A 21,955-nucleotide genomic window follows, 5' to 3' on the forward strand; every position below is an offset into this window, starting at 1 on the left:
TGTATTCAGACCTCTGCTTGTTATTAAAGCTCACCTTTTGTTCCTTACCTTGCCTGCCTCCTGAGTGTCTTGTGTTTGGTTCCCACTATTTCATGACTCATGACAATACCAACTGACCAACAATGGACCAGGTGGGGAAAAAATCTCTGATGTGGGAGCTGAAGAAGTACTGCTTAATTTTTGAACGACTGAACTCTATCACAGGTTCTGTGGACGGGCTGTTTTTCTACAACTTAATCCCAAAGACACACTGCTCAAGACCAAGGCTGTTGGACTCACAACTTGTAGTCACTGACTTCACTAACAGCCTGCTAACCTCCTGCCTGCTCCAGCTACTGTCTCAGGGAGTCACCAGCCTGCTAACGTTGCTTCCAAGCACCGCAGAGGTCCCCCTGTTTGTCTCCTTGGAGGGTCTTCTGCCCTGTTGTTCTGAGTCTCCCCTGTCAATGCAGGTCTTGTTCCTGGGTCAGTCGACACCTTTCCGACCGCTGAGTTCCAATCCCTGCTGACCCACCACGAGACCCCCCAGACCATCATTCATCAGCCTTCTCTGACCCAGTCAGACCTGCCTCATGTCATAGTCCTGGTCCACAGTTTCCATTCTCCAGTCATGCTGCCATGTTGCTTGCCTCCTGCTTTGGTGTCCAGCTGCTAGGCTGTGGTCCTACAGCCCTCCAGCCCGGCATCCAAGGTCTCCAATGGTATCAAGACTCTGGTCCTGGTCTCCAGCTTCCTGAGGGCTTCCAACTTTGCCTCGGGTCTCGTGGCCTCCAGCCGGTCATGGTTTGATAGTGAAGGTTCCCTCTTGTTCTTTACCTGCCTGCCTCCAGAGTGTCTTCTGTTTGGCTTCTCACTATTGTTGCTACACTCAACATCCAGTTTATTGTCTAAACATTAGCTCACATTAGCTAAAATCAGGGCTGACTGAACCTTTGCTGTTCTGCTGCCTCAATTTTGGAACAATGTCACATTTAGTGTTCAGTTTTCTGATGCGTCCATGTTTTTGAATCATGTTTGTGAAGCAACAGTAAGAATCATTTCTTTTGTTCCTCTTGAGGGTTTACAGGCACTTATCTCTCAATACATGTTGATAATATAAAGAGGAAGGAAACCAGCAATTTACCACCTCGATGTGTGTTTAAGATAAGTGAACCAACCAGAGAGAGACAAACTGTCTCGTGACCGCGTCTTCCCTCTTTATGTAGAAGTGTTTGGTGAGATGAGCTGACATTCAGTACTTCTCATGTATGTGATCGACCGGCTGATTTAACAGACGTGAGGAGAAGCTATGAGTTTAACAGCAGCAGCGAGTGGATTTGTTGTTGTCCTTCTCTATGTACAAGGTACTGTACGTCTACATTCATACTGTAAGACTGTTAGCATGGTGGTTTTATAGTAAAGATTTGATGTGCAACAGTGCACAGTTAGAGATAGTAAAGCTGTGTTTGTGTGGATGTGCAGTGACAGTACATACTGTACATTAACAATGGAAAACTCTGAAAAGAAAATCTGTTTAATAAAATGAATCGCTCTGAGGAACTTCCTCCATCGTTCAAACTTCCTCCAAACTCAACTTGAGCCTGCGTTCGTAGGTGTTAGACGCTGGATGATGTGCTCCGGTGGCATAATTAACACAGGAACCAAAGTTCAGAAATATCATGAATCTCTATCATGTCTTTCACGTCAAGAGATATTAAATACCATTAGAGTAAAAAGATAAGTAACACACAAATTTGTATCAAAAATGTGACTAAAATGAGAGAATAAAGTGGAGGTGCTGCTTGTAGTAATGAAGCCACAGAGAATTATCAGCTGACTCCAGTTCCTGTCAGCTTCACACAGTTTGATTTTGTTTTATTTTCATAATTTAATTGTTTGAGTTAACTCTTAGTGCTCTCATCAGCCTCGTTTCCTGTTTTCTGTGAAACATCTCTAAAAACCAGCTGTACACTACCTGCCCAGCACCAAACAACAGACAGAGTTAGCATCTCGCTGGACACCAATGTAGAGTATTTAGCTGCTAGACAGATATTTTATCAGTATTTCTGAGTATTTCTTGCTTCAGGATAAATTTGTCAGTGTTTTCTATCTGTGAGAAAAGTTGCTCACAACTCAGAGTTCTGCATTTCTCTGCAGTTGCTCAACAGTACATGTGGTGAGACAGTGTATTGTTTCAACAGTGCTGAAGGACACTTCCTGGTCTCTGATGATTTAACTCACTGCCCGAATACTGCTTTTAAACTCACGTTGTAATTGAAGGAAAAAAATGGATTTTGGTCGATCGTGAAGTTTGTGTGTTTCTCGTATGAGATATAGTGAAGTTTAGTGAAGGCACAGGAACCTCTGACCACACAGAAGTCTGTGACCTCGATTGTGACCTCAGGGTGACTCTACCTCCTCTGTAAGCAGAGTGGGAGATGTATACAGACACATTTACTACTATGAACCTGTGAGACTGAACATGTGAAAATTCCTTTACAAAACTGTCTGAAGGCTGCCTTTACTCGCCCACCAAACACAAGTTTGTATGAAGACAGCCACAGTGTGTTGAGAAGTGTAACTTCACAGACTGAAGCTCCTTCACTGCAGTGAAAATCTGTCTCCTGATGATGTTTAGAGTCTGATTGTAGTTTCTGATGTTCTCTGTGTTACAGTGATACAGGGTCAGGATGACTGGGGAGTGACTTACAGCTCTACTGAGATCTGTGTCTTAAAAGGATCAACAGTGGAAATAAACTGCACCTACACATACCCATCCAGAATAGATGGCCGTGATACTGAAGTTAAGGAAACATTCTGGTTTACCAAGGAGAGAAGATATCAACCTGTGGATCTGAGAACAGACTCAGATTATCAAGATCGTGTTGAGTACAGTTGTTCTGAGAAGAGCTGCAGTCTGAGAATCACAGACCTGAGAGAGAGCGACTCAGCTGAGTACAAGTTCAGGTTCATAACAAACCAACCAGGTGGGAGATATACTGGTTCACCTGGAGTCACTTTGAGGATCAAAGGTAACATTTTCATTCACATTTTAATTATTTCCAATAGTTACACATCTAGACAACAACATGTGTTGTGTGTAGTTGTTGACAGTTTGTCTCAAATACCATTCTTGTTCCTTCTTCACATCCAGATTTCCAGGTGAAGGTGGGCAGATCCTCATATTCTGGCAAGAGAGAGCTGAAGTGTCACAGCAGTTGTCGTCTACCTGCTCGTTCTTCTTACATCTGGTACAAAAATGGACAGAAAATTCAGTCACAAACATCTTCTACTTATTCATACCACTTTAACTCTGTAGACAGTTATTCCTGTGCTGTTAAAGGACATGAGGATTTCCCCTCTCCTCCAGTGTGTGAGTTTACTACACTAACATAACACCATTTAAAGGAGTCTGATAACTGCATGTATTTTAATATGGAGACCTTTATTGTGACTCTTCATCAACTCTGGTTTAAAAATGATCAAAACTTTGTTTTATCTTTCAGGTGTTGAACATGAAACCTGCAGCAGAGTGATTTACACTGACAGAAGCATCTGTACCTTCAAAGGCTCATCAGTGGACATTTCTTGCACTTACAGCAGTTATGAAACTATCAGATCTAAATTCTGGTTCAGTCCTGAACGTTCTCATCAGTGGCAGAGTCCTTCACAGCCTGAGGACCTTAGTGAAGACTCCCAGTTTGCAGGTCGGGTTCAGGTCCTTGAATCAGAGAGAGGACGCTCCACTCTGAGAATCACTGACCTGACAGAGAGTGATTCAGCTCAGTATCACTTCAAATTCACAACAGGAAGCTTTGAGTGGAGGAGTAGTTTACCTGGTACAACTCTGACTGTCACAGGTACTGATGAACACACACTGATGTAAAACATCAACATAGAACATTTAGAAACAGTGAACATGTTGAAAATGATGGATCATCATGAGTTTGTGTAATAATTACTGTTGTGTTGGCACTAATGTTCACTGCTAGTTCTAGGAACAGTAACTGTTGTGTTGTCGTGTGTGTACATCTATCAGTGATTTCTGTTAGAACCAGTGATAATAATATTGTTTCTTGTTCTCATATCCAGCTCTGCAGGTGCAGGTGACCAGAATAACAGTCCACCAGTCTGATACTGAGGCAGAGCTGAAGTGTCACAGCAGCTGCAGTCCAGCTGGTCGTCTTTCCTACGTCTGGTTCAAGAACAGACAGAAAGTCACAGGGGTGGAGACATCTTCTTTTAAAGGCCGGGTTTATCCTGGAGACATCATCTCTTGTGCTTTGAAAGGACATGAGAACTACGGCTCTCCTCCAGTCTGTGAGTTTAATCCACTGTATCAGGAAAATACAGATATGCACACTGGCTAAAGATTGTAGACAGACACGTGTAAAGAACTAAAAATACAAATTTTATTGATTGGCTGTCAGTTTCCACCTGGAGGAGTCTCACCAGGGACAGCTCCACGATCACCTCTCTAGACAGTCACTGTGACAAAAAGAGACAATGATAACAGAAACAGAGAAAGATGCATATTATATACATATATACATATATATATTCTAATTGTTCATCAATACATGTTCATATCTCCTGCAGATGCTCCAAGACTTCCCTCTCTGTCAGTGAGTCCCTCTGCTGAGATAGTGGAGGGCAGTTCAGTGACTCTGACCTGTAGCTGCGATGCTAACCCAGCAGCTAATTACACCTGGTACAAGAAGAATGGAGATCCAGACCTTCATCCTCTCAGTAAAGAACCACAGCTTGTCTTCAGCTCCATCCAGTCCTCTGACTCTGGAGAGTATTACTGTACAGCTGAGAACGAGCTGGGGAGGAGGACGTCTAAATACATCTCTATTAATGTGACATGTGAGTTTTATTCTTGAGATAACGCATCTCTTAAATCTGTCCAGTCGAATGTTTTTGTGCCACACATTCTCAGCTGTAATTCATTGAGCAGCTCCAAGAGACTTTAGATCTTTCATGCAGTTTCCTGACCAGATTGGAACAGTGCTACACACAGCCGTTCACAGTCTATGAATCAAATAGCATATGAACTACTGTAATAACACATTTAATGTAGAATAATCTTTTTACATCTCTCCTTCAGATGCTCCAAGACTTCCCTCTGTGTCAGTGAGTCCCTCTGCTGAGATAGTGGAGGGCAGTTCAGTGACTCTCAACTGTAGCAGTGATGCTAACCCAGCAGCTAATTACACCTGGTACAAGGAGAAACAAGAAGTGATTCAAGGACCAGACGGAATTTATCATTTCTCCTCCATCAGCTCTGAGGACAGAGGGAACTACTACTGCAAGTCTGAGAATCAGTATGGAGAGATCAACTCTTCATCTCTATTTGTAGACGTCCAGTGTGAGTAACATGAGGAAGTCACTTAGCTTGACAATGGGACTAAAATAACATGTTGACTAATATTGATTAGTTGTCTCTCTGTACATGTTCTCCTTCAGATGCTCCAAGACTTCCCTCTGTGTCAGTGAGTCCCTCTCCTGAGATAGTGGAGGGCAGTTCAGTGACTCTGACCTGTAGCAGTGATGCTAACCCAGCAGCTAATTACACCTGGTACAAGGAGAATGAAGACTCACCAAAAGCATCAGGACAGATCTTCACCATCACTGACATCAGAGCTGAACACAGTGGGAATTATTACTGTGAAGCCCAGAACAGCAGAGGACGTCATAACTCCACCTTACAGCTGATTGTTGTGGCAGGTGAGTTATCAATTCCCCAACGTGATCAGTTTTTTGTTTGTGAAACCTTTGACAAAAAAAACCCTTCTCTCATACTTAAATTGTTTTTGTCCAACATACAGTCACATTTTGGCCCAATAGTTCTTGTGACTTCCAGTGTTTGTTCTCTGTCACTGTTTTCCAGCTACATGGAAGTTACCAGTTGCTCTCTCAACCATTGCTGTTATTCTGGTCTTCATACTACTCGCTGTCTTGTTCTGCATCAGGTGAGCAGTTCAGTTTCTCTGTGATTGAATTTACTTTTCATCTTAAAGGAAAGATGTACATATGTAAGATGACAGAGTTATTGGCACTCTAGTCCCTCTGATATCAAGATTGTTTTAAGAAGAACATTTTTTGAGGTACCCAGTAGCTCAGTTGGTAGAGCGTGTACCTCATGTATAGAGACTGCAGTGGTCCTGGGTTTGAATCTGATCTGTGGCCCTCTGCTGCACCTCATCCACCACTTTGTCACTCTTATGAATTCATCTTTGACACCAAATCAGTCACTGCATCGCTTGAGTACAGCTACCATTTATTCTTTCAATGTGCATTTGAGCATTGTACGAATGTATACTATAAAAAATATGAACCTATCTTCTAATGTCTGTGATGAGTTACACCATTTGTTTGTTTCTTTGTTCGGACATTTTACTGTCTCGTCAGAAGACTGAGGTCTTCACAACACCAGTCTGAGGCTGAGGAGAGACCAGACAACAGAGCACAGGTATAAACAGAAAGATCCTACTTTGTCCTTCTTTACCCACTTTCTTCTTCACATGAATCATTTCTTTTTCCTTCTATCACCCTCTCATACTTTTCTGTGTGCACCTCAATTCATGACCCGATTTAAGATGATGTGAAGGATTTGCTGCAGTGGAAGGGCAGAATTTATACCGAAATTACTTCAAAATTTGTGAACTTTCATTTAAATACCCACAATAAATGAAGTACTGTCCGACGATGCATCCATCACAGGGTTCAACTGTTAAATTAAAGGGGCACTATGTAGTTTTTGGAGAAGACATTTAAACTCAGATGTTAATATTTACATCATGAATGAGGTAATAATATAAACTCAAATATTTATTATTTCTCTAAGTGAATTGTAATGCTTCATGCAACACCATGCTGAAATTAATATAACACATTTATGAATGACTGAGTACATTGCCTCACATGGGGCACCACAAGTACTGTAACCTTGATTGGGTTTTAGGTTAAATTTGACTATCATTAATAATTTAATTTAATTGAATTTAATTTTCACAAATAAGATCCAATTCACATTAGATCACCTCAGGGCACCACCTTCGAAGACGGGAAAAGATAGCCAATTCACCACATCAGTCTCAGAAATAGGTACGGAACCGTTTGTAACTCTGATTAACAGTAACTTAATAATTACAACCAAAAATGACCATTACAGCTAGCAATGGTTGAAAGGATGTTGGAGTCTTTGACAAAGTAGAGGTTGGCAACATTCAGTCTTGTACAAGTTGAATAGACAGCATGTAGGTTCAAAAGGCTTTTATTTAACACAAATATGAAAACACATAAACTATTAAATATATACAGGTGTGTGTGTGTGTGTGTGTGCATGTGTGAGTGTGCGTGTTTGGCAGAACAAAGAAGAAACAATGGTGGTTCTTGCATCATGTGCTCACTGATATCACATGTGGGTGTGATTTGCTTCAGACCGAAGGACTGTGTGTGTGTGACATAATGATTATAGAAGATGGTTGGTTGCATGCAAAGACTCTGAGTCTGTGTGAAGAATAATTCTACTAACGTCAAATTAGCCGTGTAGTAAAGCAAACTACCAATAACCTGATCTGAGATCACATTAACATCCAAACAGTGAACACTGAATTAACACATGTGCGTTCCATCAACCAGAGCTAAAAGTCCTGTGCTAAGCTGTGCTATGCGATTGTGGCGGCACTGCCTTTATGCCTGCCTTAATAAGGTGCTCCCTCACAGTGATTGGCTGGAAAGAGCCACACAGCTGAAACCCATCAAACACTCCTTCATACTGCTACACTATGCTGTGTGCTATCTAGGCGGTCTAGCAGTTCAGCGTTACCAGTCTTTGAAGAAAAGGTGCTGGTGGTTCATGGCTGATGAGCCAAGTAGGAGAAGGTTGGGATTCCAATGTTGAAAATGCTGTGCTTGTTGTGCAAGGTCTGCTGAAAGACAGCAGTTGGACGAAACTGGTTGCTCTCTTCCTTTGCAAGGATAGCAGTTCTGTGCTAACTGGCTTGGTTTTCTTTGGATTGTGTAGTTAGCTGGTAAGCTTTGCATTGCAGCTGCTGGCATTAACTACACTGGAATACTAGCAGGACCTCACATCGCTGCTGTGAGGATGAGTTCTTTGGGCCTGCTGCAAATGTAGCTGGCAACTCTCAACAGCTGTTAGGCCCAGAATAATCCAGAAGACGAGACATTGAGGACAGGCAGCACTGTGGGAAGAGAGGTGGAGAATAGAGAGAACAAAAGAAGGTTGGGTTTTGTCCATCTGGTCAGAGGGGGGTCTGTCATCCTGACCAATAATAGCTCAAGGCTGAATTTGCTCCCAGGTGTGTAGACTGGGGAATTCTGGGAAACTGAGATCAGTTCAAAGTCCATTTTGAAATTCACAATGAATGACTACATCTGTGGATCCCAACAAAATAAACAAGCTGTTCTCAGAGGACAATAAGGACCCAGAACACTGTTTGAAGCTAGAAAGTTGGCAGGGTCCACCATCTGTAAACAAAGTAAAACATGATGTAAATGTGTTGTCCTTCAAGGTCAGTTTGTTTATTCAGTTTGTTTAGACATAAATATTAATGTGTTTTGAATGAATGTTGTGACCTCTGCTGGTGAGCAGTAGGTAGTGTAATAACAAAAAACAAGTTTCAGGATCACACATGTCTATGTCTTAGCAAATTAGGCTGAAAACTCTCCACTTTTTACTTTATTGAATGTTGATTTGATGCTACTGCACAGTTAATGTTTTATTTACTACCTTAAAGGGCCAGTTCACCCAAAAACAAAACTAAATGTTTGTACATATTGGCCTTCTCTCCAATGTAATGGAACTAAATGGCACATTGCCTCCACCTTGTTGTGAAAACTTTCATATAGGAACTATTTTTGTATCAGCGTAAAGAAGGAAGCATACGTCTACTTAAGCTATCACCAGCAATCCCTTGAAAGAGCGATTGCTGTAGAGTTTTTATAGATGTATTTTTGGCACACAAGCCGAGTATGTAGTTTCATTATATTGTGTTAGGGTTTCTTTGTCAAGAGTTTGAATACATGGAATATGTAAAAGTACTCTTGTCCCTGTGACCAGCAGACAGAAGAACTTCACTACGGCAGCGTACGATTCATACGGACCCAGGGAGGTGCTCTTCACTCAGACGTCAGCCCAGCTCGGCCTCACAGGAACGAGGAGGAGAGTGTTGTATACGCGACTACAAACTTCATCAGGGCCTCAGGGTGAGCAACTCCTCAAACAGGAGAATCTTTGCTGTTGTTTGAGTTTAAATGAAAAACACATGAAGTTTGAAGGTTTGTCAACAAACATTTGTTGCTGTTTTTTGCATATTTTTTTAATTCTAAACTGTAATTTCATGAGTTTTTAGGTTTTTTGTTAATTATCATACCATTTGTTCAACAAACTATTTTATTTTCTGTTTAATTCCTCCACAGAACAAACCATCAGGCAGCTGTGGAGGATCCATCTGCACTGTACAGCAGAGTTATCAAAAGCCGGCGATTGTGACGACAGCATGGCTCTGTGGTTGGTATTAGATATAGATAGATAAGCTTTTTATTTTTTCAGACTCAGGGTCCATACAAAAAGTAAAAGCGAGACACACAGTACAAAAGTATTGATGGATCTTTTCTTCACTGATGGTTTGACTAAGAACACAGCGTTTGGGCAACAATATTTAATTTAAACCTCATTTATATTAATGAGGGCAGACTGAACATTAGAGACACCTCTGAGTGTAACGCATGCAGTTCCAAAAATGACAACAACACCTTCCTACAACTGTTTAAACATAAATGGAACATTATCACCTTCATGAAGGCAGAATTTATTACAGGTCTGTTGTGTTAAACTGTGTTAGTTTAGCTTTGATGTAAATAATAAAACTCCACCTGACTGAAGTTATAGCAGATTTTTTTTCTCACTATTTTAATGATCACAACTGTTTATATCACAAGTCAAATATCCTTTGTATATATTCACATGCTCATTTTCTGAATTTGTATTTTTATTGAATTGAATTCCCAGCTCACTATAATAAACTGTCTATATTCGTTTTGTTTCGTTTTCTTCCGCTTTATCCATACGGGTCGCGGGTGATGTTACCGCTTTTATACCACCTTTTTTTTCAAGGTGGAGCGGGGGTACTGGGGCCAAATCCAGTGACTCTATGGGCGAAGGCCAGGGTACTCCCTGGATGAGTCGCCAGCTCATCGCAGAAACTGTCTATATTGCTGTTTGTATTTATCTACTTTCAAAACTGTGTTTAAATTTGTCACATTTTGTCATCCTGCATGGAAAATAGCAAGTAAGACTCAAAGAAAAAACTCATCTTTCTGACTGTATGTTGGCTGAATGACCAAGATATTATTTTTTTGTCATTTCTTCACATTTTCAGTCTTTTTACTTTGATATGTATTCAGGTCTGACTAAACAGAATCTTTATAACATCACTTTGTTGTTGTGTCTGATATGAAATGCACTCGACCACATTGGGACATGAACTAACTTTTAATAGGATAATTTTAGATTAAATGGGGTTTGCCAATGTATATATGGTGTGATGCTAATGTTATACCCTGAAAAGGGGAAATCTCAATAAAGATGCTCAGACACAATGCTTCGTCTCTGACAGGTCATTGAAGGTCAAATTATTACAGAAGTATTAAAAGGATGTACAAAAGATCCCTTTTTTAATATTTATATTCAAAATGTTACAATATACAAAAATACTAATTTCCTGTGAGTCCATGTTTCGCTCTGATTTTCTTCTGCCATTAAACACATAGATATAAATTTGCATTTTTCACTTTCTTTTAGCAGGTCAAATGAAATACAACAGGTAAATAGACATGAAATGGTCTATGGATAAATATACATTTAAATTATCCAACCCCATTTACACTAATAACGACCACACCATCCTGTAGCATAAAGGTAATTGTAATTGGATTAATAGGAGGTTTGATGAGGAAAGGGAAGGGGGTTGATGTAGATGGATGAAGGGAAAGACGGGCGAGGTAGGTGGATGAAGGAAAAGAGGAGTAGAGGAGTAGGACGAACAGAAAGGGGGTTGAGTAAATTGGACAGTGGAAAGGGGGGATGGTTAGTGGTAGATAAAGGTTTGATATTGAGCGCTGGTCCAAACGGCAAAGTTGAGTTGTCTAAGCAGTGAGAGGAGCTGGTGCTTATTGCAGCGAAGGAGAGATGGTAAAGTTTCCCAATTGGGAGGGAGGCTTGGGTGGTAGCTGTGTCAAGGGTGATTAGAGGAATTAGAGGGATGTGTTTGGTCCTACAGTTAATTTTGTTGAAAGGAGAACTTCCGAGACGAATGAGGAGTTGGGGATAACCTCGATGCCTGGGTGGAAACCGAAAGGTGGCAACATGGGTGAGAAAGTGGACGAACTGACTGGTTGGAGTGGTGTTTTGATCGGACTTTGAGTTTGTGATGTTGATGGGGGTTTGGTCAGAGTGTGTGTTTGGTGGGGTTGTGAGGGCAAGGGTTAGGGTTAGGGTGTTGGCTCCGCTGCAGAAAGAGCAGGTAGATGCATTGCAACCTAGGTCGTTGAAGTTATTGCATACCATCGTGCCCTCCCCCTTTTTTTGATGCCGTGGGGAAGCGGGCCGTGGGTGGATAGTGGCATGTTGGCAGGTGGGCAGGGAGCAGAGATGTCTGTGATGGGGAAGGAGGTGTAGAGGCTGTAGGTGCCCTGGTTGAACTGGTGGAGGCAGCCTGCAGCTTGGGAGGAAAAAAAGGCATGGTAGAAGTAAAAACCTGTGCCACCGAACCGCAGAACCAGGTCCAAAATGGTGGAAAGGTAGTTGTACTGGATCTGCTGCTGAGGGAATTTGAAAAGTATGAGCGTTGTGTGGCTGAAGGGGGGTGGAAGGGAGGTGTGGCAGAAGCCAGAGTAAAGTTACCGGTGGTCGTGGGGTTGAAGACGGGTGTAGCGTTCCCCAGTCTCCGTTGCAGACACTGTTCCTGTTTCTGGGTCAGCCAATGCCCCTCCGACCCCTGGTTCTCCGGTGGCAGCCCGGCCAACACCTGCTGACCCACTACCAGGCCTCCCAGATAATCATTAGCAGCCTTCTATGAAAGCCAACCAGACCTGCCTCATGCCATAGTCCTGGTGCCTCAGTCTGACCTTGAGTCTTGCTGCCCTGTTGCCGACTTCCTGCTCTGGTGTCCAGCTGCTATGGCTTGTTATTAAAGCTTGCCTCTTGTTCTTTACCCTGCCTGCCTCTTCAGTGTCTTCTGTTTGCCTTCTCACTATTGTTGCTACACTCAACATCCAGTTTATTGTCTAAACATTAGCTCACACACAGCCTGATGAATGTCTGGTTTAGGCTTTTTAATTTAATCAAAGCTCAGTTTAAAATTGAGGGGTGACTGAACCTTTGCTGTTTTGCTGCCTCACCTTTGGAACAATATCACATTTAGTGTTCAGTTCACTGATATGTCCACGTTTCACCAGCATTGTTCGTAAAGCAAGAGTAATAATCATTTCTTCATTTCATCTTGAGGGTTCACAGGCACTCGTCTCTTCATAAATGTTGATAATATAAAGAGGAAGGAAACCAGCCAGTTACCACTTCGATGTTTGTTTAAGACAAGTGAAACAACCAGAGAGAGACAAACTGTCTTGTGACCACGTCTTCCCTCTTTATGTAGAAGTGTTTGATGAGATGAACTGACATTCAGTACTTCTCATGTATGTGATCGACCTGCTGATTCAACAGACGTGAGGCAAAGCTATGAGTTTAACAACAGCAGTGAGTGGATTTGTTGTCGTCCTTCTCTCTATACAAGGTACTGTACGTCTACATTCATACTGTAAGACTGTTAGCATGGTGGTTTTATAGTAAAGATTTGATGTGCAACAGTGCACAGTTAGATTTAGTAAAGCTGTGTTTGTGTGGATGTACAGTGACAGTACATACTGTACATAAACAATGGAAAAATCCAAAAAGAAAATCTGTTAAATAAAATGAATCACTCTGAGGAATTTCCTCCATCGTTCTAACTTCCTCCAAACTGAACTTGAGCCTGCGTTCGTAGGTGTTAGAGGCTGGTCGATGTGCTCTGATAGCATAATTAACACAGGAACCAAAGTTAAAAAATAACACAAATCACTATCATGTCTTTCACGTCAAGAGAAATGAAATACCATTAGAGTAACAAGATAAATAACAAGTGTACGTCACACAAATTTGTATCAAGAATGTGACTAAAATGAGAGAATAACGTGGAGATGCTGCTTGTAGTAATGAAGCCGCAGAGAATTATCAGCTGACTCCAGTTCCTGTCAGCTTCACAGAGTTTGATTTTGTTTTATTTTTATTATAACTTTATTGTTTGAGTTCACTCTTAGTGCTCTCATCAGCCTCGTTTCCTGTTTTCAGTGAAACATCTCTAAAAACTAGCTGGACACTACCTGCCCAGCACCAAACAACAGACAGAGTTAGCATCTCGCTGGAGACCAAAGTAGAGTATTTAGCTGCTGGACAGATATTTTATCAGTATTTGTGAGTATTTCTTGCTTTAGGATGAATTTGTCAGTGTTTTCTATCCGTGGGAAAAGTTGCTCACACCTCAGAGCTCTGCATTTCTCTGCAGTTTACATTCACACTCTGCAGCAGCCTGACCACAGGAAGATAACCAGCAGACTCTTGTTTCATACGTCACACTTTTCTTAGAGATACTTCTCTCTAAGTGTTGTGTTAAAGTGCACAGTGTCAACACATTGTTGCTCCTTCACTGCAGCCTCTGTGTGATGTCCGTCCTCAGTGCTCTCAGAGATCATGTGCACATCTATCACTGTTCCTTTGCTTTAAATATTCTCATGTAAACCTTAATGATTTGTACATTTCTCTAAAGTAATTTCTCTTTCAACTTTGACATGAACCACAATTACCACTGAAACTTTTTTTACAAGATCAACCCAATTCTAAAACAGACCTTAAGAGAAACGTGTGATACAGATCAAGTCTTACGTACCGTTCTAGTTAAGATAACAGAGACTGCCCAAAAAAACTGTTGATGAATTTTCAGTCATCTGATTAACACAGGTGAGAAACTCAAGTCACTGTTACTTGGACTCGAGTCGCCTCGAGTCGCTGCTTTCATGACTTGTGACTTGACTTGAAAAAAAATAAGACTTGAGACTCGACTCGGACTTGGAAGTTAATGAATCGGGACTTGACTTGACTTGAGACACAATGACTTGAATGACTTGAGTGTTATTCAGTTCATGATTTCAGTTTCAATATAAATCAATACATTAATAAAAAAAACATATATATATATCGATTACCCGGTAGGAGCGCAGGGTGAGAATGGCGTTGTCATGATTAGATCACTACCCTGTCAGTCAATCATGCCCTCTCTACGTACCTTACGTGTTTATTTGAGAAACACGCCCTCTTATATCAGATCTGCATCAACTTGGCAGCGGGAGGGGTGCCGAGAGTCATCGTCTTCGGCTTTCGGAATTACCATTTTGACGGCAAAAGACACACAGCATAGTGCAAGACATGCGACATAAACATCTCGGACAGCCAAGCGACAACTTCAAACTTTGTTCGTCATTTGAAGAGCCATCCTGCCCAGTAGGTGCATGTCAATTAGCTAATATTATCCTGTTAGCCTAGTCGGTAGTTAGCTAACTTTAGCTTGATATGATACAGAGGTGGGGGTGGGGAGGGACAGTTTGGTGGAACTTTTTTTTTTTTTTTTTATGTGCCAACATTAACCCCAGACCAGTTCATCACAAGACTGGCTATACGTTTTACGAACGGGCAACACAGGGTTAAATGAGCTAAATAACATACAAGCCCGCCAACACCAAATCATTACCCAGTTTTTTCCCTGCCTATCTTAAGCAACGGCGGGTTGCCTGCGTGAATTTGGCCGCTGCCTGTGTGTGTGCGTGTGTGTGTGTCTGTGTCTGTGTGTGTGTCTGTGTGTGTGTGTGTGTGTGTGTGTGTGTGGGTGCGCGCGCATGCGGGGGTCATCCCTGCAAAGTGAATATTGTAGCGATGAAGTCACCTAAAAGTAGTAGTAGTAGTAGTAGTAACTAAGGTTGTGAAGTTGAATGAATACTGTTGGAGATGGACTAAATGAAGCAATTGTCTTACAATTGAGTAATTACTACAAGCTAAAACACAAGTCAATAAGGTAGATACTGCTTAAAAACAGATCATGACACAAATATGGTTTTAAAACTTAGCAAAGTAAGTAAATGGAATACATATGTTAAAACAGTACATGAAATAAATAGGATTTTAAAATGAAGTAACCTTTTAATTAAAAACAGCATATGAAGTTGATTTGGGTTAACAGCTGAGTAAATGAGGTGTAACATGATTTCATATGGATCAAGTTCATAACTACAAATGAACCTCAAAGAACTTTAACTTTTTTTTTTTTTATCACTTATTATGTTGTATGTTGCATGTCTGTCCGACCATACAGTACATCCCATTCTTGTTCTTGCTTCTGTTTCACAGATATGCAGAGTATGAAAAAATTGAGAAACGTCTGCACTAATTCTGCAATTTTTTTCACTTTATTAAGATCAGATTCTGCTTGAGACTTGAAGGTTAAGACTTGAGACTTACTTGGGACTTGCACATATGTGACTTGGTCCCATCTCTGCCTCTGACCACACAGAAGTCTGTGACCTCGATCATGACCTCAGGGTGACTCTACCTCCTCTGTAAGTAGAGTGGGAGATGTATACAGACACATTTACTACTATGAAGCAGTGAGACTGAACATATGAAAATTCCTTTACTAAACCATCTGAAGGCTGCCTTTACTCGCCCACCAAACACAAGTTTGTATGAAGAGAGCCTCAGTATGTTGAGAAGTGTAACTTCACAGACTGAAGCTCCTCCACTGTAGTATAAATCTGTCTCCTGATGATGTTTAAAGTCTGATTGTAGTTTCTGATGTTCTCTGTGTTACAGTGATACAGGGTCAGAATGGCTGGGGAGTGACTTACAGCTCTACTGAGATCTGTGCCTTAAAAGCATCAACAGTGGAAATAAACTGCACCTACACATACCCATCCTGATTATTTGGCCGTGATAATGAAGTTAAAGAAACATTCTGGTTTACCAAAGTGAGAAGATATCAAACTGTGGATCTGAGAACAGACTCAGATTATCAAGATCGTGTTGAGTACAGTTGTTCTGAGAAGAGCTGCACTCTGAGAATCACAGACCTGAGAGAGAGCGACTCAGCTGAGTACAAGTTCAGGTTCATAACAAACCAACCAGGTGGGAGATATACTGGTTCACCTGGAGTCACTTTGAGGATCAAAGGTAACATTTTTATTCACATTTTAATTATTTTCAACGGTTATACATCTACACAACAATAATATAAATGTGTTCTGTGTGTTTGTTGGCAGTTTGTCTAAAATAACATTCTTAATCTTTCTTCACATCCAGATCTCCAGGTGAAGGTGAGCGCATCCTCACTTTCTTCCTGGAAAGACCTGAAGTGTCACAGCAGTTGTCGTCTACCTGATCGTTCTTCCTACATCTGGTACAAAAATGGACAGAAAATTCAGTCACAAACATCTTCTACTTATTCTTTCTATAGTCCTTCTGCAGATAGTTTTTCATGTGCTGTTGAAGGACATGAGGATTTCCCCTCTCCTCCAGTGTGTGAGTTTACTACACTAAGATATGACCATGTGATGGAGTCTGATAACTACATGTATTTTAATATGGAGACCTTCAACTTTGTTATATCTTTCAGGTGTCGAATATCAAACCTGCAACAGAGTGATTTACACTGACAGAAGCATCTGTGCCTTCAAAGGCTCATCAGTGGACATTTCTTGCACTTACAGCAGTTATGAAACTATCAGATCTAAAGTCTGGTTCAGTCCTGAACGTTCTCATCAGTGGCAGAGTCCTTCACAGCCTGAGGACCTTAGTGAAGACTCCCAGTTTGCAGGTCGTGTTCAGGTCCTTGAATCAGAGAGAGGACGCTCCACTCTGAGAATCACTGACCTGACAGAGAGTGATTCAGCTCAGTATCACTTCAAATTCACAACAAGAAACTTTGAGTGGAACAGTAGTTTACCTGGTACAACTCTGACTGTCACAGGTACTGATGAACTCTCACTGATGTAAAACATCAACATAGAACATTTAGAAACAGTGAACATGTTGAAAATGATGGATCATCATGAGTTTGTGTAATAATTACTGTTGTGTTGGCACTAATGTTCACTGCTAGTTCTAGGAATAGTAACTGTTGTGTTGTCGTGTGTGTACATCTATCAGTGATTTCTGTTAGAACCAGTGATAATAATATTGTTTCTTGTTCTCATATCCAGCTCTGCAGGTGCAGGTGAGCAGAATAACAGTCCACCAGTCTGATACTGAGGCAGAGCTGAAGTGTCACAGCAGCTGCAGTCCAGCTGGTCGTCTTTCCTACGTCTGGTTCAAGAACAGACAGAAAGTCAGAGGGGTGGAGACATCTACTTTTAAAGGCCGGGTTTATCCTGGAGACATCATCTCTTGTGCTTTGAAAGGACATGAGAACTACGGCTCTCCTCCAGTCTGTGAGTTTGATCCTCTGTATCATGAAAAACTACATATACACACTGGCTAAAGATTGAAGACAGACACATGTGTAAAGAACTAAAAGTACAAATTATATTTATTGGCTGTCAGTTTCCACCAGGAGGAGTCTGACCAGGGGTAAGGGGTTTCAGGACTTAAAGCCGTAATCCTAAACTAGCCGTAAAAAAAAATAAATAGTTTCTATGCATCCCCATTCAGTTTGCAAAGTGCGGCACTTTGGGGTCCATCGCACTGGTTGACATTAGGGACTTTTCCCATTGACTTGTATTGGGGCATCCCGAATGTCAAGATCTTGCAATTATGGCCTTTGTTAGACACCAGGAATGGGTGAAGTTCACTAAGTGGCCACCAGGTGGCACCATTTCGCCAAAAAAGGAGGCCATAAGTACAAGTTTCGAAGCCGTAATTACAAGGACAGTTATGGTCCATCCCTGGTTCTTTACCCAGGATGAGAGCTCTATGTGTGGGCTACAGAACTCCCCCAGATTCCCCCCTCTCTATGGTTGTCTTCTTATAATTCCGGCTTCCAAACTTGCATTCATCGACTCTGGCTTCCCACCAACAGCCCCTAAGAAGCCTCAAGATTCTTTGCCCAGGATCTGAGGACTCTGTGTGGGCTACAGACCTCCAGATTCCCCCCTCTCCATCCCTGGTTCTTTGCTCAGGATCTGAGGACTCTATTTGGGCTACAGACCTCCAAATTCCCCCCTCTCCATCCATGGTTCTTTGCTCAGGATCTGAGGACTCTGTGTGGGCTACAGACCTCCACATTCCACCCTGTCCATCCCTGGTTCTTTGCCCAGGATCTGAGGACTCTGTGTGGGCTACAGACCTCCAGATCCCCCCTCTCTATCCCTGGTTCTTTGCTCAGGATCTGAGGACTCTGTGTGGGCTACAGACCTCCAGATTCCCCCCTCTCTATCCCTGGTTCTTTACCCCAGGATCAGAGGACTCTGTGTGGGCTACAGACCTCCACATTCCCCCCTGTCCATCCCTGGTTCTTTGCCCAGGATCTGAGGACTCTGTGTGGGCTACAGACCTCCAGATTCCCCCCTCTCCATCCCTGGTTCTTTACCAGGGATCAGAGCACTCTATGTGGGCTACAGACCTCCAGATTCCCCCCTCTCCATCCCTGGTTCTTTACCCAGGATCTGAGGACTCTGTGTGGGCTACAGACCTCCAGATTCCCCCCTGTCCATCCCTGGTTCTTTGCCAGGGATCAGAGCACTCTGTGTGGGCTACAGACCTCCAGATTCCCCCCTCTCCATCCCTGGTTCTTTACCCAGGATGAGAGCACTCTGTGTGGGCTACAGACATCCCCCAGATTCTCTCCTCCCTTAGGTTGTGTTCTTATAATCCCGGCTTCAAAACTTGTATTCATGGTCTCTGGCTTCCCACCAACAGCCCCCAAGAAGCCTCCAGCAAGCCCCAGGAGACCAGGCTTGGTTCCTTGCAGCCTTGATCTCAACCAGCCCCCTCCAGGGACCTTGCCCACCAGCCAGACCTGTGCACCCACTCTTAAGCACGCCTCCCCTGGCTACACACCAATAACCGCTCCCCCCAGAGTTTCGTGCCCCTGGTACTCCATTTAAAGTTTCGTGCTCCTGGTACTCCATTCTGAGTCCTCTGACGCTGAGTGAGAGTGGCTCTTGCTCGAGGCTGCTTGGGGGCTATGGTACAGATGCCAGTCCGTAAATACAACTTTAAAGGCCGTAATTATTAGGAAATATTTCCAGCAACCTTGCAATCATGGCCCATGGCTCTTGACTCCCCCTGCTGGTCAAACCGTAGAATGCAGGTTTTTTGAAAAGCCGTAATTAAAACTAGTGAAGGTGTAAACCGGCCTGACAACCCCTAATTAGGGGACAGCTCCATGATCAGCTCTCTAGACAGCCACTGTGACAAATAGAGACAATTAAAATAGAAACAGAGACAGATACATTTCAATCACAACAGTCAATTGTCTGTGATAACATGTTCTAATTGTTCATCAATACATGTTCATATCTCCTCCAGATGCTCCAAAGCTTCCCTCTGTGTCAGTGAGTCCCTCTGCTGAGATAGTGGAGGGCAGTTCAGTGACTCTGACCTGTAGCAGTGATGCTAACCCAGCAGCTAAATACACCTGGAACAAGGAGAATGGAGATCCAGACCTTCATCCTCTCAGTAAAGAACCACAGCTTGTCTTCAGCTCCATCCAGTCCTCTGACTCTGGAGAGTATTACTGTACAGCTGAGAATGAGCTGGGGAGGAGGACGTCTGAATACATCTATATTAATGTGACATGTAGGTTTTATTCTTGAGATAACATATCTCTTAAATCTGTCCAGTCAAATGTTTTTGTGCCACACATTCTCAGCTGTAAGTCCTTGAGCAGCTCCAAGAGACTTCAGATCTTTCATGCAGTTTCCTGACCAGATTGGAACAGTGCTACAAACAGCCGTTCACAGTGTATGATTTAAATAGCATATGTGCTACTGTAATAACACATTTAACGTAGAATAATCTTTTCACATCTCTCCTACAGATGCTCCAAGACTTCCCTCTGTGTCAGTGAGTCCCTCTGCTGAGATAGTGGAGGGCAGTTCAGTGACTCTGACCTGTAGCAGTGATGCTAACCCAGCAGGTCATTACACCTGGTACAAGGAGAAACAAAAAGTTTTTCAAGGACCAGAAGGCTTCTATCATTTCTCCTCCATCAGCTCTGAGGACAGAGGGAACTACTCCTGCAAGTCTGAGAATCAGTATGGAGAGATCAACTCTTCGTCTCTATTTGTAGACGTCCAGTGTGAGTAACATTAGGAAGTCACTTAGCTTGACAATGGAACTAAAATAAAATGTTGACCAATATTGATTAGTTGTCTCTCTGTACATGTTCTCCTCCAGATGCTCCAAAGCTTCCCTCTGTGTCAGTGAGTCCCTCTGCTGAGATAGTGGAGGGCAGTTCAGTGACGCTGACCTGTAGCAGTGATGCTAACCCTGCAGCTAAATACACCTGGTACAAGGAGAAACAAAAACTGATTCAAGGACCAGAAGGCTTCTGTCATTTCTCCTCCATCAGCTCTGAGGACAGAGGGAACTACTACTGCAAGACTGAGAATCAGTATGGAGAGATCAACTCTTCATCTCTATTTGTAGACGTCCAGTGTGAGTAACATTAGGAAGTCACTTAGCTTGACAATGGAACTAAAATAAAATGCTGACTAATATTGATTAGTGGTCTCTCTGTACATGCTCTCCTCCAGATGCTCCAAAGCTTCCCTCTGTGTCAGTGAGTCCCTCTGCTGAGATAGTGGAGGGCAGTTCAGTGACTCTGACCTGTAGCAGTGATGCTAACCCAGCAGCTAAATACACCTGGTACAAGAACAAAGGAGATCCAGAGCTTCATCCTCTCAGTAAAGATCCACAGCTTGTCTTCAGCTCCATCCAGTCCTCTGACTCTGGAGAGTATTACTGTACAGCTGAGAACGAGCTGGGGAGGAGGACGTCTGAATACATCTCTATTAATGTGACATGTGAGTTTTATTCTTGAGATAACATATCTCTTAAATCTGTCCAGTTGAATGTTTTTGTGCCACACATTCTCAGCTGTAATTCCTTGAGCAGCTCCAAGAGACTTTAGATCTTTCATGCAGTTTCCTGACCAGATTGGAACAGTGCTACACACAGCCGTTCACAGTCTATGAATCAAATAGCATATTAACTACTGTAATAACACATTTAATGTAGAATAATCTTTTTACATGTTCTCCTCCAGATGCTCCAAAGCTTCCCTCTGTGTCAGTGAGTCCCTCTGCTGAGATAGTGGAGGGCAGTTCAGTGACTCTGACCTGTAGCAGTGATGCTAACCCAGCAGCTAATTACACCTGGTACAAGAAGAATGAAGACTCACCAAAAGCATCAGGACAGATCTTCACCATCACTGACTTCAGAGCTGAACACAGTGGGAATTATTCCTGTGAAGCCCAGAACAGAAGAGGACGTCATAACTCCAGTTTACACCTGATTGTTGTGGCAGGTGAGACACTAATTAGTTGATTAACAGACAGTAACACCTGGGAAATTGATTAATGAATCAAACCCTACTAGTGAGGTCCACTACAGTCTATTTAATAATCGTCTATCTCAATTTCCAGGGAGCTCAACAACAACAGTGATGATAAATATCATCAGGTTGATTCTAGTGGTTCTGATGTCGGTTCTGCTGCTTCTGTTTTGTCTGTGGATGAGGTGAAACTACAAACATTAACATTAACTGATCTGTTACTTTGAATATTTACTTTCACGTTTGAGTTTTTAATGAACATTTTTGTTTCTTTGTCGATTTACTTCAGGAAGAAGAAAACTCTGATCTCCACC

General features: G+C 42.3%; 1 protein-coding gene across 1 annotated transcript; it reads left to right on the forward strand.

Annotated features, from left to right (window-relative positions):
• Positions 1 to 122: 122 nt before the first annotated feature.
• Positions 123 to 21,896, forward strand: LOC115588062 (B-cell receptor CD22-like). Its single transcript, XM_030428347.1, has 10 exons — positions 123 to 204; positions 453 to 586; positions 671 to 797; positions 3,134 to 3,352; positions 4,579 to 4,848; positions 20,124 to 20,384; positions 20,842 to 21,111; positions 21,354 to 21,614; positions 21,733 to 21,790; positions 21,890 to 21,896. Exons 1-10 carry the CDS (start codon positions 123 to 125, stop codon positions 21,894 to 21,896), a joined length of 1,689 nt encoding a protein of 562 aa, XP_030284207.1.
• Positions 21,897 to 21,955: the final 59 nt, after the last annotated feature.

Source organism: Sparus aurata, chromosome 1 (genome assembly GCF_900880675.1).
Source record: "Sparus aurata chromosome 1, fSpaAur1.1, whole genome shotgun sequence".
NCBI lineage: Eukaryota > Metazoa > Chordata > Actinopteri > Spariformes > Sparidae > Sparus > Sparus aurata.

Coding starts and splice junctions, on each gene's coding strand:
- LOC115588062 (XM_030428347.1), top strand. CDS start 123: ATGGACCAGGTGGGGAAAAAATCTCTGATGTGGGAGCTGAAGAAGTAC. Junction 3,353..4,578: donor TTTCCCCTCTCCTCCAGTGT/GTGAGTTTACTA, acceptor TATCTCCTGCAG/ATGCTCCAAGACTTCCCTCT. Junction 21,615..21,732: donor ACACCTGATTGTTGTGGCAG/GTGAGACACTAA, acceptor CTCAATTTCCAG/GGAGCTCAACAACAACAGTG.